At 46.4% G+C, this 21212-nt stretch overlaps 1 protein-coding gene across 4 annotated transcripts in view; it reads left to right on the forward strand.

The window, feature by feature from the left end:
• Nucleotides 1-21212, forward strand: part of fbxl13 (F-box and leucine-rich repeat protein 13) — a 491421-nt gene that overhangs the window by 156202 nt on the left and 314007 nt on the right. For all 4 annotated transcript variants that reach the window (XM_070897338.1, XM_070897339.1, XM_070897341.1 and 1 more), the window contains exons 8-9: nt 18003-18107; nt 19161-19256. In XM_070897338.1, the coding sequence (XP_070753439.1) occupies nt 18003-18107; nt 19161-19256 (201 nt within the window). The remainder of the gene's footprint in view (nt 1-18002; nt 18108-19160; nt 19257-21212) is intronic.

Consider the following 21212-nt stretch of genomic DNA (forward strand, 5'->3'; position numbering starts at 1 on the left):
TTGCTAGGAATGCTGAGGTGCGCCCCCGGGGGAGTGGCAGTGGGTGGCAAGCTGCTGTCCTCTCTCAAAATGATGGCATTCCTACTCCTACTCCCCATTGCTTTTGCCGCTGCCCATCAGCCAGCCTGCCCAGACTGCTGCCGGCCATGCTTCCTGAGCCATGTGTGTTGGTACTGAAGGACTTTTCCCATTTTATTTAGATGCAGAAGTCAATTCAGCTTTAAGAGTTAAAGACTGCCATTTGCAAATTCTTTTTAATGTTAATTTTTTTTCCAGAAATCAGTTGAGCTCAAAGGGCTAAAACTGCCTAATTTTAAATTATTTTAATTTTTTTTATTTTTAGAAGGCAGTTCCCCTTTAAGGGATTGCACTGCTTTCTAAAATGACAGCCCTGCTTTAAGAGAAGGCTGTTCTTGCTGCAATGACGCTACAGCCACACTACATTGTGCCTCTTGCTGGGACTACCACCATGAAAACAGCCTCGCACAGTGAGTTTAACGCTGGGTTAATGTTAATTACCATGCAGCACCAATTTACCGGTGCTGCCACGCTACAACTTTCAGAGGCTGTTAACTGCAACCCGCCATGCTACTGGCAGGTATTCAGCGATCTCGAATTTCTAGGCCTCTGTTCCTCTGACTCCAGCCTCATTTGTATCTCCCTTTCTCTTTGCCCCCCCATTGGCAGCTATGACTTCAGCTGCCAAGGCCCCCTGCTCTGAAATTCCCTCCCTAAGCCCTCTACCTCGCCCCCTTCCCCCTCCCCATCTCTTTTAATACCCTCCTTCCTATTTCTTATGTTCTTATGTTCTTATGTTAAACCCACCTGTTTGACCAAGATTTTGGCTACTCCTAAACTATCCTTCGGCTCTGTGTCCATCTTTTCCTCGTGACTCTGTGAATTTGGATACTTTTCATGTTATTGGTATTAGAGAAATGCAAGTTTCTTTATCAGTCGTTCCAGGGATATGGATGTAATGTATGTACATAAGGTCTGCCCACCACCAGGGGACACTACTGTCAGAGGTCCTAGGGTCATAGGTGCTGGGCCTGGTATATAACCTGAACATCACCTTTGTATCTTCACTTCTGGAAGCCATTAAAGACTGACCAGGTCACACCTAGTCACTGACTCACAATACGGAGTTCATTGTATCATTTCATACACCACAATTGGCGACGAGGCAAATACGAACCCACGCAAAAGTATGGCGAGCACAACACGATCGAGTATTGTTGGAATTCTCGAGAGATTCAATGAGGGAGAGGATTGGGGAGATTTCATGGATCGTTTGACCAGTATTTTGTGGCAAACGACCTAAACAAAGAGGAGGATGTAGAGAAGCGCAGGGCAGTTATTCTCACCATCTGTGGCCCCACGATCTATGCACTCATCAAGAATCTGCTCTGACCCACTCTTCCTACAGAAAAGGATTACAAAGAACTGCGTTTGGGAACACCTTAAACCCACGGAAGAAATCCTCATATCCAGATATTGCTTCTATATGCACGTTCGTCCAGAAGGCCAGGATGTAGCGGCATTTATTGCCGATCTGAGACGTCTTGCAGGGCCTTGCAAATTTGGGCCTGCGTTGGAAGACATGCTGCATGACATTTTCATGATCGGGGTCAACCACGAGGCGATCTTAAGTAAGCTGCTGGCTGCGGAGACGTCGGACCTCAGCAAGGTCATCACCATCGCCCAGGCTTGCATATCCACGCAGAAAAGCACGAAGCAGATATCGCGACAGAACAGGAACTCCACGGCAAGTATTGTGTACAAAACTGTATCGACAGCTGGCAGAGCTGCACATAGCAGGGCCTACTCGACTGCGTCTGCAAGACCGGGAGCCACTCAAAGTTTGCCATCGAGGACCTACTCGACTGCGTATGCGAGAACGGGAGCCGCTCACAGTTCGCCATCGAGAGCCTACTCGACTGCGTATGCGAGAACGGGACCCGCTCACAGTTCGCCATCGAGAGCCTACTCGACTGCGTATGCGAGAACGGGAGCCACTCAAAGCCTGCCATCGGGCGCAAATCCGAGCTCAACGTGTTGGCATTGCGGGGGCAATAACCGACCCCATCAGTGCCGCTTCAGGCAGTATGTATGCAGGGGGTGTGCGAAGACGGGGCATCTTCAGCGGACGTGTCCACAGCGGAGCAAGCGAGCTGCAACACACCATGTGGATGATGATCAATTCAGTATGGATCTGGCGATGCAGCCCGAGACATTTGAGAGCTCCGAGGAGGAAGTGTATAGCGTATGTGCGTTCCTAACAAAGAGCCAACCGATAATGATGGAGGTAAAATTAAACGGCGTGCTGGTATCCATGGAATTAAACATGGGTACAAGTCAATCGATAATGAGCCAGAGGACTTTTGAAAAGCTGTGGGAGACCAAGGCAGGGAGACCCAAGCTGAGTCCGATAAATGCAAAGTTGCGTACCTACACCAAAGCGCTAATACCAGTGACCGGTAGTGCAGCAGTAAGAGTGTCGTACGAGGGAGCAATTCATGATCTACCATTATGGATGATCCTGGGCAACGGCCCATCGTTATTCGGCAGGAGTTAGTTCGAGAAAATAAAATGGAAATGGTACGATATCAAAGCTTTGTCATCAGCAGATGATGATTTGTGTGCTCAAGTTCTGAGCAAATTTCCCTCACTGTTTGAACCGGGAATTAGCAGCTTCAAGGGAACCAAGGTGCAGGCTCACCTAGGCCCAGACGCAAGGCCCATCCATCACAAAACCAGGGCGGTCCCGCACATGATGAGAGAAAAGGTCGAGCTCAAATTGGACAGGCTACAATGCGAAGGGATCATCTCACTGGTCGAACTTAATGAATGGGCCAACCCCATTGTTCTGGTGTTAGAGAGCGACGTCACGGTCAGGATTTGTGGAGACTACAAGGTCACGATCAACCGAGTTCCGAAACAAGATCAGTACCCGGTACCGAAAGCTGATGACTTGTTTGCTAGCTGAGGGAAAATCATTCACCAAATTGGATCTAATGTCAGCCTACATGACACAGGAACTGGTTGAATCATCAAAGAAACTTACGTGCATCAACACGCACAAAGGACTGTTTATTTTCAACAGGTGCCCTTTTGGCATTCGTTCGGCGGCAGCCATATTTCAGAGAAACATGGAAAGCCTATTGAAATCCGTCCCCAGGACCATGGTATTCCAAGACGACATCCTAGTCACAGGTTGTGACACCGCTGAGCACCTGCTCAATCTGGAAGAGGTTCTGCGTCGTCTGGACAAAGTGGGACCCAGGCTAAACCGTTCGAAATGCGTTTTCATGGAACCAGAGGTCGAATTTCTTGGACGAAAGATTGCTGCAGATGGGATCAGGCCTACAGACGTGAAAACAGTGTCCATCAAAAATGCGCCCAGGCACCAGAATGTGACGGAGCTGCGTTCGTTCCTGGATCTTCTCAACTACTTCGGTAACTTCTTACCCAAATTGAGCACAGTATTCGAGCCCTTGCACAAGCTGCTCAGGAAAGGAGACGACTGGGTGTAGGGTGAACTTCATCTGTTGTGTTCCCACAAGCTACTGGTACTGTATGACCCATGCAAGCATCTAGTTTTGACCTGTGATGCGTCATCCTATGGGGTCGGCTGCGTATTCCAGCAAGCCAATGAGTCAGGCAAACTATAAGAAGGGTCACCTGGAACTGCTCAACAAGTTAAGACCTGGACCAGCCAGGATCCTATCGATTGTAAAACGTTCTGTTCTTAACAGGGACTGGTCGACCATCTCCAAGGAAATGGGTGATGAAACCAAACCATACAGCCGTCGCAAAGATGAGCTTTCCATCCAGTCTGACTGTTTACTGTGGGGTAATCGTGTCGTAATGCCCAAGAAAGGCAGGGTGAGATTTGTACGGGATTTACATAGTAAGCATCCCGGTATTGTCATGAGGAAGGCCATCGCCAGGTCGCATGTTTGAGGCCTGGCATTGACTTGGACTTAGAGTCATGCGTGCATCAGTGCAGCACTTGCATGCAGTTAAGCAATGCCCCAAAGGAAGCTCCGCTCAGTCTGTGGTCACGACCATTCAAACCGTGGTCTCGAATCCACATCGACTTTGCAGGCCCCTTCCTCGGCAAAATGTTTTTTGTGGTGGAAGAAGACACCGCGAGCTTAAAAGACCAACCAACTCACGTCCAGCCATCAGAAGAACCCACTATGGTCAACGCCCAGCCCCAAGTCATGAGAGACTCGAAAAGCACTGGGATTGTACTGAGACGGTCAACCATGGAGCGAAGGACTCTGGACCGTCTGAACTTGTAATATGGACTTGTGCCAAGAACTGGGATGGAATGATGTAATGTATGCACATAAGGTCTGCCCACCACCATGGGACACTACAGTCGGAGGTCCTAGGGTCATAGGTACACTCGTGCTGGGCCTGGTATATAACCTGAACCTCACCTTTGTATCTTCACTTCTGGAAGCCATTAAAGATTGACCAGGTTACACCTAGTCACTGGCTCACAATACGGAGTTCATTATATCATTTCATGTGCCACAGTGGACGTCACTGGCAAGGTCAGCGTTTATTGCCCATCCCTAATTGCCCTTGAGAAGCTGGTGGTGAGCCGCCTTCTTGAACCGCTGCAGTCTGTGTGGTGAAGGTAATCCCATAGTATTGTTTGGAAGGGAGTTCCATGATTTTGACCCAGCGACAATGAAGGAACTGTCATGTATGTAACCTTCATGTAACAACACTGCAATACTGTATATACTTGTGAAATGCACACATTGACCACAGTGGGTGAACTTGTGGGAGACACGCCTCACCTGGTCATCCAGGTATATAAAGGGAGGTCCCACGCAGGGTCATCACTTCTTGGTCCTGTGAATAAAGGTGCAGGTCACAGAATGACCTTGTCCATAAAATGTACCTCGTGTGGATTTGTGGTATTGTGTAAGGACTTTGCAGTGGCGACAAGAAACGGGAATCAACGATCCACGAAAATGGCCATCGGTAGCACAGAGGAACGGTACTGTGTTGGTGAGGACTGGGACGATTTCATTGAGAGGCTTCAGCAGAGCTTTGTCACGAAGGACTGGATGGGAGATGCAGCGGCCGACAAGCGAAGGGCTCATTTACTGACCAGCGCTCATGAAAGACCTGCTAGCACCCGAGAAACCGGTGGACAAAACCTTTGAAGAGCTCAGCAAGCTAATCAGTGAACACCTCAAACCAGCGAGCAGCATACACATGGGCCAGATTTTATACCCACTGACGTCGGGAAGGACAGAGCATACCAGACTTCGTTGCGGACCTCCGGCGCTTGGCCAGCCTCTGTAAGTTTACAGTCGCCTGCAGGGGGGAGATTCTAAGGGATTTCTTTATTGAGGGCATCGGTCATGCCGGGATTTTCGGAAAGCTAATCGAGACGAAGGACTTGACCTTGGAAGCGGCGGCGTAACTGGCTCAGACTTATGGTGGGGGAGGAGGAGACCAAGATAATATACGCACGCAACCCTGACTCCAACGTGGCGATGGATCAGGGGTCAATATCATAAACGCGACTTAGAGCCCAGCAGGCAGGCAAGGGCAGTTCGACACACCCCAGGCAGCAATAGACCCCAGAACAGGTTTTCAACACAGACAATGGCAGGCTGAACAGACATTTACGCCATCCCAGTGGACAATGCGTTCTGGGATGGGGCCATTGACACCCACTAACAGGGTGCTCAAGAGCAGTCAAAGGGACATTCAACGAGGAATGCCTGGTAAAAGCTCTTTTGTTCACAACAATGGGAATCTCAGTTCCTGCTGGAGGTGTGGGGGCAGACATGCTGCTAGGACTTGCAGGTTTCAACAGTTCGCCTGCAGAAATTGTAACCTCACTGGCCATTTAGCCAGAATGTGCAGGAAGCCTGCGACCAGGCTAATTTACGAGGCGGATGGACCAGAAGAGGGGTCTGCGAGGCAGGATGATGCGTGGGGCAAATCAATGGACGCTGAAGTTCAGCATGTTCATGTGGCAAACATTCACAGCTCATATACCAAAACGCCACCTATGATGATGAAGATCCTATTAAACGGCATCCCAGTCGGTACGCATGGAGCTGGACACGGGGGCCAGACAGCCACTCATGAGCCTTCAACAATTCGAAAAGCTATGGCCACGCAAAGCCAGCAGACCCAAGCTAGAACGCATTGAGACTCAATTACGGATGTACACCAAATAAATCATTCCAGTGCTAGGCAGTGCAACGTTAGCTGTCACATACAACGGATCAGTGAACCGGATTGTCCCGGGCAATGGTCCCGCACTGTTGGGGAGGGGCTGGTTAGCTGAGATGAACTGGAAATGGGGGGATGTGCACGCAGTGTCATCTGTGGAGCGAAGTTCATGCTCACAGGTGCTACAGCAATTTGAGTCGCTATTCCAACCTGGCGTCGGGACGTTCAAAGGTACCAAAGTAGTGATTCGCATCACCCCAGACGCCAGACCAGTGCACCACAAAGCCAGAGCTGTGATGCGGGAGAAAATTGAAAGCGATTTGGACCATTTGCTGAGAGAGGGCATCATCTCGCCTGTTGAATTCAGCGACTGGGCAAGCCCCATTGTTCCCGTCCTAAAAGCGGATGGCTCGGTCAGGATCTGTGGCGACTACAAGGCGACTATCAACCGGGTGTCCCTACAAGACCAATACCCACTTCCGAGAGCGGAGGATCTTTTTGCCACGCTGGCAGGCGGCAAGCTGTTCACCAAGTTGGACCTCACTTCAGCCTACATGACCCAAGAACTGGCTGACAAATCCAAACTACTCACCACAATCACCACGCACAAGGGACTGTTTGTTTACAACAGGTGCCCGTTTGGCATTCGATCAGCGGCCGCGATCTTTCAAACAAACATGGAAAGAATGCTCAAATCCATTCCTGGAACGATCGTATTCCAGGGCGATATCCTCATCATGGGTCGGGACACCGAGCAACACCTCCACAAACTGGAAGAGGTGCTACGCCGACTGGACCGGGTAGGCCTGCGACTCAAGAAACCTAAGTGTGTGTTTTTGGCTCCCGAAGTCGAATTTCTGGGCAGGAGGGTTGCTGCAGATGGGATTTGGCCTACCGAATCCAAAACAGAGGCGATTCGACAAGCGCCCAGGCCCTGCAACACATAAGAACTTAATAAGAACATAAGAATTAGGAACAGGCGTAGGCCATCTAGCCCCTTGAGCCTGCTCCGCCATTCAACAAGATCATGGCTGATCTGGCCGTGGACTCAGCTTTACTTACCCGCCCGCTCCCCAAAACCCTTAATTCCCTTATTGGTTAAAAATCTATCTATCTGTGATTTGAATACATTCAATGAGCTAGCCTCAACTGCTTCCTTGGGCAGAGAATTCCACAGATTCACAACCCTCTGGGAGAAGAAATTCCTTCTCAACTCGGTTTTAAATTGGCTCCCCCGTATTTTGAGGCTGTGCCCCCTAGTTCTAGTCTCCCCGACCAGTGGAAACAACCTCTCTGCCTCTATCTTGTCTATCCCTTTCATTATTTTAAATGTTTCTATAAGATCACCCCTCATCCTTCTGAACTCCAACGAGTAAAGACCCAGTCTACTCAATCTATCATCATAAGGTAATCCCCTCATCTCCGGAATCAGCCTAGTGAATCGTCTCTGTACCCCCTCCAAAGCTAGTATATCCTTCCTTAAGTAAGGTGACCAAAACTGCACGCAGTACTCCAGGTGCGGCCTCACCAATACCCTATACAGTTGCAGCAGGACCTCCCTGCTTTTGTACTCCATCACTCTCGCAATGAAGGCCAACATTCCATTCGCCTTCCTGATTACCTGCTGTGTTGATTCTTGGATTCTTTTACCTCAATCTGGTTCAGCAAAATTACTGAAACGAATACTGTTTGTGCTTTAAACAAAGCAAGCTTTTATTTCAAAAGCAAATCCCGATCGGGGACTTTATCAGACAGAAGGAATGCAAGTCTGTTCGAACGCACCCACTTCCTACGGACAAAGTGACGTTACATTGTAAAGGGACGATGGTTATACATTTTCGGCAAATGATAACAAGATAGGGCTAGAGTGACATCCTAGCTCAGCCTATCTCTTTTGATCCCTCTTTCCCTTTGTCCACTCATAAGCCGACCTAAGTATGGTCTGATTTTAAACAAAGACCTTCTGTTAATGTTTCAGGTTAATAACATGATTTAATAAGACCTTGAGGTTTTTCTGCAAGCTGTGGGTTTTGTTTCAATACGTGTTAGTGTTGTAACATTTCGCAGTCTCGAGTCTGAGATGTCATGGCTATTCCCCCATGAATTCTTTGTTAGCTTATACTGTCCCTATACAATTTCCACGTTCTCAACTTCAATGTCTCTATACATTTTTAAACATTCACAGCTGCACCTGCAAACTAACTTTTTGGGATTCATGCACAAGGACCCCCAGGTCCCTCTGCACCGCAGCATGTTGTAATTTCTCCCCATTCAAATAATATTCCCTTTTACTGTATTTTTTCCAAGGTGGATGACCTCACATTTTCCGACATTGTATTCCATCTGCCAAACCTTAGCCCACTCACTTAACCTATCTAAATCTCTTTTCAGCCTCTTGGTGTCCTCTACACAATCCACTTTCCCACTAATCTTTGTGTCATCTGCAAATTTTGTTACACTACACTCTGTCCCCTCTTCCAGGTTATCTATGTATATTGCAAACAGTTGTGGTCCCAGCACCGATCCCTGTGGCACACCAATAACCACTTATTTCCAACAAAAAAGGACCCATTTATCCCGACTCTCTGCTTTCTGTTAGCCAGCCAATTTTCGATCCATGCTAATACATTTCCTCTGACTCCGCTTACTGTTATCTTCTGCAGTAACCTTTTGTGTGGCGCCTTATCGAATGCCTTTTGGAAATCTAAATACACCACATCCATCGGTACACCTCTATCCACCATGCTCGTTATATCCTCAAAGAATTCCAGTAAATTAGTTAAATATGATTTCCCCTTCATGAATCCATGTTGCGTCTGCTTGATTGCACTATTCCTATCTAGATGTCCCGCTATTTCTTCCTTAATGATAGCTTCAAGCATTTTCCCCACTACAGATGTTAAACTAACCGGCCTATAGTTACCTGCCTTTTGTCTGCCCCCTTTTTTAAACAGAGGCGTTACATTAGCTGCTTTCCAATCTGATGGTACCTCCCCAGAGTCCAGAGAATTTTGGTAGATTATAACGAATGCATCTGCTATAGCTTCCGCCATCTCTTTTAATACCCTGGGATGCATTTCATCAGGATCAGGGGACTTGTCTACCTTGAGTCCCATTAGCCTGTCCAGCACTACCTCCCTAGTGATAGTGATTGTTTCAAGGTCCTCCCTTCCCACATTCCCATGACTTGCAATTTTTGGCATGGTTTTTGTGTCTTCCACTGTGAAGACCGAAGCAAAATAATTGTTTAAGGTCTCAGTCATTTCCACATTTCCCATTATTAAATCCCCCTTCTCATCTTCTAAGGGACCAACTTTTACTTTAGTCACTCTTCCATTTTATATATCGGTAAAAGCTTTTACTATCTGTTTTTATGTTTTGCGCAAGTTTACTTTCGTAATCTATCTTTCCTTTCTTTATTGCTTTCTTAGTCATTCTTTGCTGCCGTTTAAAATTTTCCCAATCTTCTAGTTTCCCACTAACCTTGACCACCTTATACGCATTGGTTTTTAATTTGATACTCTCCTTTATTTCCTTGGTTATCCACGGCTGGTTATCCCTTCTCTTACCGCCCTTCTTTTTCACTGCAATATATTTTTGTTGAGCACTATGAAAGAGCTCCTTAAAAGTCCTCCACTGTTCCACAATTGTGCCACCGTTTAGTCTGTGTTCCCAGTCTACTTTAGCCAACTCTGTCCTCATCCCACTGTGGTCCCCTTTGTTCAAGCATAGTACGCTCGTTTGAGACACTACTTCCTCACCCTCAATCTGTATTACAAATTCAACCATATTGTGATCACTCATTCCGAGAGGATCTTTTACTAGGAGATTGTTCACTATTCCTGTCTCATTACACAGGACCAGATCTAAAATAGCTTGCTCCCTTGTAGGTTCTGTAATATACTTTTCTAAGAAACAATCCCGTATGCATTCTATGAATTCCTCCTCCAGGCTACCCCGTGCGATTTGAGTTGACCAATTGATATGTAGGTTAAAATCCCCCATGATTACTGCCGTTCCTTTTTCACATGCCTCCATTATTCCCTTGATTATTGTCCGCCGCACCGTGAAGTTATTATTTGGGGGCCTATAAACTTTTTCCAATGACTTTTTCCCCTTACTATCTCTAATCTCCACCCACAATGATTCAACATTTTGTTCATTAGATCCAATATCGTCTCTCAAAACTGCCCTGATATCATCCTTTATTAACAGAGCTACCCCACCTCTTTCCCTTCTTGTCTATCTTTCCGAATTGTCAAATACCCCTGTATGTTTAATTCCCAGTCTTGGCCACCCTGCAACCACGTTTCTGTAATGGCCACCAAATCATACCCATTTGTAATAATTTGTGCCGTCAACTCATTTACTTTATTTCGAATGCTGCGTGCGTTTAGGTAAAGTGTTTTAATACTAGTTTTTAAACCATGATTTTTAGTTTTGACCCCACCTGCAGCCCCTTTATATTCATACATATTGTCCCTTCCTATCACCTTGTGGTTTACACTTACCCCAGTGCTACTCTGCTCTGTTGCCTCCTGCCTTTTGCATTCTTTCTTGGGGTCCTGTTCATCTGAGCTGTCACCCACTCTAACATCGGAGTTGCATTCATTTCTGGGACTCTTGAACTATTTCGGGAACTTTCTGCTGAACTTAAGCACATTGTTGGAGCCGCTACATGTGCTCCTGCGTAAGGGTTACGATTGGCTTTGGGGGGACTGTCAAGAACGGGCTTTCAATCGAGTGCGTAACCTACTCTGTTCAAATAAATTGTTGACCCTGTACAACTCCTGTAAGAAATTGGTTCTGACATGTGATACATCGTCCTATGGGGTTGGGTGCGTGTTGCAGCAGTACAATGCTGAGGGGCAACTACAACCTGTGGCTTATGCCTCCAGGTCACTCTCTTAAGCAGAATGTGGGTATGGGATGGTTGAGAAGGAAGCACTCGCATGTGTCTATGGAGTGAAAAAGATGCACCAGTACCTTTTTGGCAGCAGGTTCGAATTAGAAACGGACCATAAGCCATTAACATCCCTGTTGTCAGACAGCAAGGCTGTCAATGCCAATGCGTCAGCGCGCATACAGCGATGGGCTCTCATGCTGGTTACGTATGACTACACCATCCGGCACCGGCTGGGCACTGAAAATTGCGCTGACGCGCTCAGCAGGCTTCCACTGGCCACCACTGAGGGGGCAGCGGAGCAAAGCGCTGAGATGGTCATGGCCATTGGTGCCTTTGACAGCACAGGCTCCCCTATCACAGCCCGCCAGACCAAAATCTGGACCAACAGAGATCCCCTCCTATCTTTGATTAAGAAATGTATCCTGACTGTGGATTGGGCGCCCGCACACGGAGCATGCCCTCAGGAGGTCAGACCATTTCACAGGCGGATGGATGAGCTCTCCATCCAAGCCGACTGCCTACTATCGGGCAGCCGGGTAGTCATGCCCCAGAGGGGCAGGGAAGCTTTCATCAGGGAACTCCAAAGCGAGCACCCAGTCATCGTGCTGATGAAGGCCATTGCCCGGTCACACGTTTGATGGCCTGGAATTGATTCAGACCTGGAACATTGTGTTCGCAGGTGCATGACGTGTGCTCAGCTGGGAAATGCCCCCAGGGAGGTCCCGCTCAGCCCGTGGACCTGGCCCACCAGGCCATGGTCACGCATTCACGTAGACTACGTGGGTCCATTCATGGGGAAAATGTTTCTCATCGTGGTTGATGCATACTCGAAATTGATCGAGTGCATCATTTTGAATTCGTGCACGACATCCACCACTGTGGAGAGTCTACGTGCGGTCTTTGCGATCCACGGTTTGCTGGACATCCTTGTTAGCAATAGTGGCCCATGTTTCACTAGCTACGAATTCCGGGAGTTCATGTCGGGTAATGGCATCAACCATGTCAAGCCGGCCTCCAATGGCCAGGTGGAATGTGTGGTCCAAATCATAAAACAAGGCATGCTCAGGATTCAAGGTCCCTCCCTTCAATGCCGCCTATTGCGCCTCCTGCTGGCCTATAGGTCCCGACCGCACTCGCTCACGGGGGTCCCGCCCGGGAAGCTCCTTATGAAATGTACACTCAAAACTCGGCTGTCCCTCATTCATGCTGTCTTGTCCGACATTGTTGAAGACAAGCGCCAGTCCCAAAATGAGTACCATGACCGTAATTCAAGGGGGAGATGTATAGAAATTGGTGACCCCGTATTTGTTCTCAATCACACCGTGGGACCCAAATGGCTTGAAGGTACTGTAATTGACAAAGAGGGAATAGGGTCATCGTGGTTAAACTTAACAATGGGCAGATATGCTGCAAGCATCTGGACCAAGTAAAAAAAAAGGTTCAGCATGAACTCTGAGGAAACTGAGGAAGATCATGAGATGAGGTATTCACACCACTGCCAGTGAACGAGCAACAAGAACATTCAGCAGCATGCTCAATCCCTGCGGTCAGCCCGGACAGGCCGGAATCACCACAGGGGACAGACACGCAGGCCAAGGCTCAACAGCCAGAGCCCCAACTGCGGCGCTCCACGAGGGAGCGCAGACCAACCGAAAGACTTAACCTTTAATAAGACATTGGGGGGGAGGTGATTCATGTATGTAACCTTCATGTAACAACACTGCAATACTGTATATACTTGAGAAATGCACACATCGACCACAGGGGTGAACTTGTGGGAGACACTCCTCACCTGGTCATCCAGGTATATAAAGGGAGGTCCCATGCAGGGTCATCACTTCTTGGTCCTGTGAATAAAGGTGCAGGTTACAGAGTGACCTTGTCCATAGAATGTACCTCGTGTGGATTTGTGGTATTGTGTAAGGACTTTACAGGAACGGTGATATATTTCCAAGACAGAATGGTGTGCAATTTGGAGGGAAACTTGCAGGTGATGGTGTTCCCATGCGCCAGCTACCCTTGTCCTTCTAGGTGGTAGAGGTCACGGGCTTGGGAAGTGCTCTCTCAGAAGCCTTTGCGAGTTTCTGCTGTGCATCTTGTAGATTGTACGCACTGCAGCCACAGTGCGCTGGTGGTGAAGGAAGTGAATGTTTAAGGTGGTGGATTAGGTGCCAATTAGCAGGCTGCTTTGTCCTGGATAGTGCCAAACTTCTTGAGTGTTGGAGCTGCGCTCATCCAGGCAAGTAGAGAGTATTCCATCACAGTCCTGAGTTGTGCCTTGTAGATGGAGGAAAGGTTTTGGGGAGTCAGGAGCTGAGACACCTGTTTCAGAATACCCAGCCTCCGACCTGCTCTTGTTGCCACAGTATTTATGTGGCTGGTCCAGTTAAATTTCTGGTCAATGGTGACCTCCCCAAGATGTTGATGGTGGGGGATTCAGTGATGGTAATGATGTTGAATATCAAGGGGCGGTGGTTAGACTCTTGCTTGTTGGAAATAGTCATTGCTTGGCACTTGTGTGGTGTGAATGTTACTTGCCACTTCTCAGCTCAAGCCTGAATGTTGTCCCGGTCTTGCTGCATGCGGGCAAGAATTGCTTCATTATCTGAGGAGTTGCGAATGGAATTGATGGAGGGAAGGTCATTAATGAAGCAGCTGAAAGTGGTTGGGACCCAGACACTACCCTGAGGAATTCCAGTAGCAATGTCCTGGGGCTGAGATAATTGGCCTCCAACACTCACAGCCATCTTCCTTTGTGTTAGGTATGATTCCAGTCTAGCCTGTAGCTATCCCTATTGTAAGCAAAATTAACATGCTGGATTTTCCACTGCCTTATGCTATCAGCAATAGCATAAAGTCAGTATTGGGCCACAATATTATGGCAATGCAATTTCCCTGTCCATTTCATGCTGCCCAACTGCGAAAGACGATCCTATCCAAAATTGGTAAGAGGCTAATTTTAATGTGATGAGTAGTACAAATATTTGTATATGGCAGCATACATGCTCCCATATTTTATGCTGGGATGGATCAGTGTCACAAATGATCATTGAAAACAAGCACCCAAAAAACATTAAAACTCAATTGGATTAGTACCTGAAGAAAAAAAATTTGCAGGGCTACGGGAAAAGGGCGGGGGAGTGGGATTAGCTGACGTTCTCTTGCAGAGAGCTGGCTCGGGCTCAACTGGCTGAATGGCCTCCTTCTGTGCTGCAACCATCTTATATAACAGGAGTACAAATTCTCTTAACAGCACTCCCCATTTTGATAGCCATGAATTTTAAAGTGGAAAATGGCATTATTTTGGAATGGACATTCCAAATAGACCTTTTTTTTATGGACTAGTTGATCTCCCATGGCGTTGCATATGGGGAGTCAAGACCAATTGTATGTAGTCTTCAGGTGAAGTGGGATTAAAAGTCAGGAGCAGGATTGCCCTAACAATTGGACCAGGGCTGCAAACATAATCCAGTCTCTTCAAAGGCTTAGATTTTGTTATTTTTATATTCTATCATAAATTCCTACAACCCCATTTATAATGAAAACTGCCACATTAGGCTGTAATTACAACTTCCCAGCAATGTGGTGTTGCAGTGTCTCCACTGGTGAGAGAGTGTGATTACAGTGTGACAAGATTACATTGGTGGTTTCTATTTGACATGTGGAGATAGGAATCTATAATAGAAAAAGTTGACAGATGTATGATTTTTAATATATTACTTTCATCGATCACGATCAGAAAATACGGTTTTATAGCAATAAGGATATTTAAGGCATGTATGGGACAAATTGGGGCCATTCATTTACCATAAGTGAGTCCAATTTAAATTTTCTTAAAATGTATTCTGATATTTTTACTGGTGCTTTGGGTGTTAGATTTCACAACTCTCTCCATTATTCTGTGAAAGCTGTAAATGAGTGGCCTTTATATTTTATATATAACTATGTATTTAGTTTTTATCCCTTACCATTTTAAAGTTGAAGAATACAAAGCAGGATTGTGTACAATATGCACTAATTTGAGATCGATATTATAGGGTAAAGTTTCCTCAGAGGTTTCTCCTGAACAGTTGGCATAATTTCGGCTGAATATTGGTTGAAACTCTGGAGAAATGGCATATGCAGGGTTTCTGCCGATCTGCTAAAGTTGTGGCGAGAGATTGGGAGGAGCCTCAAGAAACGTTTACCCCCTGGCCTTTAGTAGTTTTGATAAGGGGAATTGGGTTTAACTGCACTTGAGAACTTTATTAACAGTCTATGCTTTGGTAGCACTGGGGGATGATGTGGGCTTTGGTAGCACTCGGGAATGGTTCTGGAGTTTGCAGCATGGGAGATCCTTTGATCTAGCATTACTGAGTAGATGGAGCTGAGGTTTGGCACAACTGGAGGTTGAATGTGAGTTTTGGTAGATTCCTGGTGTTTGTCGGCAGTGAAGCGAGAGGCAGAGTATGAGGCTGACAGCACTAGTTAAGGTGGGGGGGGGGGAGGGGAAGGGAAGAAGATCCCATGTCTGCCAGCAGAAGGCCAGATAATGACAGGGGAGCCCAGAAAATTCAACAACAGCAACAACTTGCTATATTTCTGTTAATGAAATTCGGAGAAGCATAATCAGAAAAAATGGATGCCGAGCCAAAGAAGGCAATATTTATCAGGAGTGACTAAAAGCTTTATTAAAGAGGTCAGTTTTAAGGAGGGTCATAGTGGGAGAGGGAAACGAAGAGGCGGCAGGGTTTCGGGGGAGAATTCCAATGCATTGGGCCTAGACAGCTTAAGGCATGGCTACCAGTGGTGGGTCAAAGGGAGTGGAGGATGCATAAGAGCCCAGAGCTGGGGCTGAAAATGATGGCTTTGATCTTCCCAGGAAGGGATGGTTGCAACTTCCTTATAAATGGCTTCATGCAGTTAAACGGCTGAGCAGCTTTTGGAAGAGGAACTGAAATGACTGGAGCTAAGAAGGTAAAAGCAAGCTTCTAACTGTTCAGAAGCTGATTTGGAAGTGCCCAAATTGGTGAACAAAGGGACGCCATTGTTGAAGTAACAGGGAAGAAGCCATCAGATATAGCAGCATTGCCCATGTGAAAGGACATGGCAGTGGCTTTGAATGGATAACCCCACTTGCAGTACTGGAAATGTTTAATGACTGCACTAGATCAGCAGCAATATGAGTGCATTCAAATGAATAACGGACCAGAGAGCTAATAAAGAAGCACATAAGTATTTCAGGGAACAGTAGTCAAATATTTCACTTTAGGGTATCGCATTCTACCCACACTGTTCTTTGTCTTGGAAGCAAAGTAATTTGTCAGTACTCGTGTTAAATGTCTCACATTCTGTAATGCATGGTAACACATTGAGTCGCACAAACTTGCTCCCTGACACCTACAATTACTACCATGCATTCCATGAATCCTGACGAATTGTGACTGCAGAATCCGGAAACTGCAGCAGCCAATCAACATTATACATTCCTTGCAGAAGAATATAGTACACAATGCCAGTGAATGCCAGGCTACTGGAAGAGAGCATAGCAAAATCTGGTATTTGATACCACGTGAAGTTGAAGCAACGGCTTCCTCTTGACTTCCTGACAATTGATGATGGAGATATGGGAGTTTCTGTGCCTTCAGCGTCTTTTTTAAAGTTTCTAAGTATTCTTCCATCTCTTCGCCAGCTACTGCTTTTCTGATAAGAAATCCACAAAGTAGATAGAATTCTACTTAAGCACACCATTGTTAACAGTGCTGTATTATCCTCCAGAGGCTGCAAAGCTGAAGACAACAGAGAACATTGCTGAAAAGTAAGACACCACCCCCAGAGGTCAGCATTGGACGTGCCTTCAAGGAGGTGGAGCCACATTTCAGGCTATGTTGATCACTCCTGTCACTTGATTTAACAGCCCTATGCGGCATGGTAGTTGTATATGGCTCTCTGCTGAACCTGACTCTGTGAAGACCATTCCTCATGGAGTTAAATGGAGTTCTGCAAAAATAGTTGGTGGCATCTTGGTGGAAGTGGCCAATCAGGCTGCTCTGACTATTTCACCTAAATATGCCTTATTTCATGCAGTGCTGCTATGGTGTGATTTACTGTGATCCATACAGTAGTCAAAGATTCACATGTCTGAGTGATGCCTTTGGGTGTGCTTCCCCAACTTCCTTTGGGAAAAGAGTCTCCATTAACACTTATTGTCTGCCAGAATACCCATGTCTCAAGAAACAGATATACAGGTACCAGCAGCTGGGCATAGAACATCTCCCATGCAGCCAAACTTGCCTGACATTCCTCCATTGATGCTCTTCCTCTTCGAGGAAGATTCCCATTGGGGGAATCCATTGCTGCCAATAATGGTGCTGGAGGGAGAAAAAAGTAAAACAACAGAATGGCTTGTGAGAACCTAGGTGCTAATAGAAGGAAAATTCAAAAAGTGAATGAAGTCGGAAGGATTATTGTTAACTTACTTGGGCCCTTCAAATCACCTATTCCCACAGCTGATTTCCTAGAAATCCGAGATGCCGATTTCAAATGAGTGTCCTTTATACTTGAAGTCCTGCACGATAAAATGACGGGAAATGGCTTGCAGGATGATATGCCACTAAATACATAATTAAGTGAAGTGCATGCCTGTTTGACACGGGCACTTCCAATGCCACTGGTCCCACCCCACTTCGGAAGCGATGCTATTGTACGAATTGAAAGAATACCCAAATTTGTTTACCAGCCATCCAATTTACTGCAAAAATTGGCTGACAACGGAAAACCCAGGCTATTTTGTTTTAATGTAAAGGAGACGATGTTTTAATTAATGATTTTTATTTATGATGTTGGTCTAATGGTAGATTTCACAGTGCCTTACAAGTCCTGCTATTTTCTCTCCTTATAGCGCCTGGAACGAGGGGAATTGGATGATGAGAATGATATACAATTGGTAACCATGGAAGAGATGAAAGATCATATTTCCCAGTTGCCTTGGGCAACAGCACTAAAGGTTGTGTATATATATGTATATATTCCTACTTTGTTTGATTTAAATTTGGTATGTTCCATTAAGAGAGTACTTAAAATGCTTTTAACAGATACTTTGGATGAATTCTAACCCCCCAAAAAACGGGTGGGTTGGGGTCGGGTGGGAGATTAATGAGTTAAAAAACTGAATCCCAACCACAACCCGCCTACTTCCGGTTTTAATGGAAGTGGGATGGGGCGGAGGAGTGGGCAGCCAACCCGCTGCCAGGAGGCGAGTTGCCTATTTAATTATTATAGAGAGTCTGGCTTGCCTCCTGGTGATCCACCATTACAAATCTAATGCTGCCAGTTAAAGTAAGGCGAGGACTGCTGGATCCAGAAGGTAAGTGCATTTCCACTTACCTGTTTGATCCAGTGTCCCTGCCTCACCCACCTCTTGCAATCGAACACCCCATCCCAAGCCTTCCAATTTCCCCCTCCCCCAGACCTCCCCTCCCCGTGACCTCCCCCCCCCCCTGACGAAGCCTCCGATAACCCATCTGGCCTCTGACCTCCACCCTCTGGACTCCAATCACCTTCACAGCCTTCACCCTCTGGCTTTGATGCTCCTCCAGCCCCTAACCACACCCCCACCCCCGAGCCTCCTCCGGCCCTGATTCAAACCCTCCAATGCACCTCAGACCATTGACCACTTTGTCCTCCCGATCCTCCTCCAGCCCCGATTCACACCCTCCGAAGCTCCTCCACTCAATCTTCTCCCATCTAAGCAGAACAACCCCAGCTTCTTCAGTCTATCAATGTAACTGAAGTCCCTCATTCCTGGAATCATTCTCGTAAATCTTTTTTGCATCTTCTCTAAGGCTTTCACATCCTTCCTAAAGTTTGGTGCCAAGAATTGGACACAATACTCTCACTGGGGCTGAACCAATGCGTTATACAGTTTCATCATAATTTCCACATTTTTGCATTAAAGGATCATGGTAATCTTATTGAAGATTGCCAAGTGCATTTAACAGTTATGTACTGAAGTTGTGTTTGAATAATCATTTTCTAAATATTATTTCCTCCATCCTAGATTTTCAATCATCTTGGCGTTCAAGAACTGGCAAGATGTGCACAAGTTTGTCAATCCTGGAAAGTGCTTACACAGACAAGTTCTCTCTGGAGCAAGGTATGTTTGGTGATTGAGAACTGACATTGTTACTGAGAAAAGAAGAAACATCCATTTATACAGCACCTTGTCAGATAGCTCAGAAATGTCCTGAAGTGTTTCACATGCTGTGGCTGATGGAACAATTGGAGCTTTCAAAACTGAGATTAATAGATTTTTATGAGGTAAATTTATTAAGGGGTATAGAGCTAAGGCGAGCAAATCGAGTTAAGATACAGACCAGCCATTGTCTATTTGAATGGAGGAGCAGGTTCGAGGGGCTGAATGGCCTACTCATGTTCCTATGTCATTAGAGCCAATTTTAACTGATTCTGTTCGGCGCCAATGTGACGGTAGCAACCCAGAATTGGAATTGGGATATCTACCACCCAGTTTATGCTGGCACTCCGACCGCTGCCATCTTGAATAGGGTTCTGAGATGGTCAGCATCTGCCTGCCTGTTTTGGGTGGGTTACCACTTCTAATATACAGATTTGAATCGTATGATATACATAGGATCCTGATTGCAATTTGGAGGTACAAGTAAGTGGATTTCGCCAATTGTATCAGGTATTGAGTGGCGTAACCAGCAGTCCTTAAAGGGACCTCTGAGAAATGCTCCGGAAACGACCCAGTAAATATTTAATTATTTTCTGGTAGGGCCAGAAGGAGTAGGCGTGCTCCTCCTGGATTCACAAAAAACTTAGCCTTCTGCCGGCCCTTCCGAGAATTCCTCCCCCACCCCTCACCAGATCCAATGGTAAACTGGCTCAGCATGAGAGCTGGCAATTTCCCACCCTTCCACTACTGGCGAGCTGCAGCAAGGTGTCTGCTTGGCGCCTAGAGCTCATCAGTGGCATGTAAATGAGGTCCAGGCCTCAAATTGCTCAGGCTTCATGGCAAAACTTAACTTCGGCTTCACTTTAAAACAGTGACTATACTCCAAAAGTACTTCATTGGCTGTAAAGCGCTTTGAGACGTCTGGTGGTCGTGAAAGGCGCTATATAAATGCAATTCTTCCTTTTCTTCAGCAACAATGGGTAAGCATGGGTGTGCTCTACCCTCCCACCCATGGTGCACCCCTAGTTAAAATCACCCTACTGTTTTAACATGGTTAAGATATGGGAAGACAGAACAGGAGACATAACTTTTTAGTAGAGTTTGAGAAACAAATTTTCTTCCAGATGCAAAGAAGGAGGCTTTTTTTATAACATGAAAAATAGGCATCATGCCAGGTGGCAGGAGATAGAAAACAGAGCATCTTCCCGTTCTCCTTTAAGATCCTCCTTAATACCACCTCTTTGACCAGAATTCTGGTCACTTATCCTAATATCATCTTCTTTGGCTGAGTGTTCATTTTTTTCTGATTATGCCTTTGTGAAACACCTTGGAATGTTTTTCTACAATAAAAGCACAATAAAGGGGACTAGATAGACGTTTCTGCGGCTGCAACCGAGACTCCAGGATGGTATGTTGTCTCCCTGGTGCAAGGATCAAGGATGTCTCGGAGCGGGTGCAGGGCATTCTGAAAAGTGAGGGTGAACAGCCAGTTGTTGTGGTGCATATAGGTACCAACGATATAGGTAAAAAACGGGATGAGGTCCGCCAAGACGAATTTAGGGAGCTAGGAGCCAAATTAAAAAGTAGGACCTCAAAAGTAGTAATCTCAGGATTGCTACCAGTGCCATGTGCTAGTCAGAGTAGGAATTGCAGGATAGCTCACATGAATACGTGGCTTGAGGAGTGGTGCAGAACAGAGGGATTCAAATTCATGGGACATTGGAACCAGTTCTGGGGGAGGTGGGACCAGTACAAACCGGACGGTCTGCACCTGGGCAGGACCGGAACCAATGTCCCAGGGGGAGTGTTTGCTAGTGCTGTTGGGGAGGAGTTAAACTAATATGGCAGGGGGATGGAAACCTATGCAGGGAGACAGAGGGAAGTAGAATGGGGATAGAAGCAAAAGATAGAAAGAAG

Source organism: Pristiophorus japonicus, chromosome 13, assembly GCF_044704955.1.
Source record: "Pristiophorus japonicus isolate sPriJap1 chromosome 13, sPriJap1.hap1, whole genome shotgun sequence".
Classification (NCBI taxonomy): Eukaryota; Metazoa; Chordata; class Chondrichthyes; family Pristiophoridae; genus Pristiophorus; species Pristiophorus japonicus.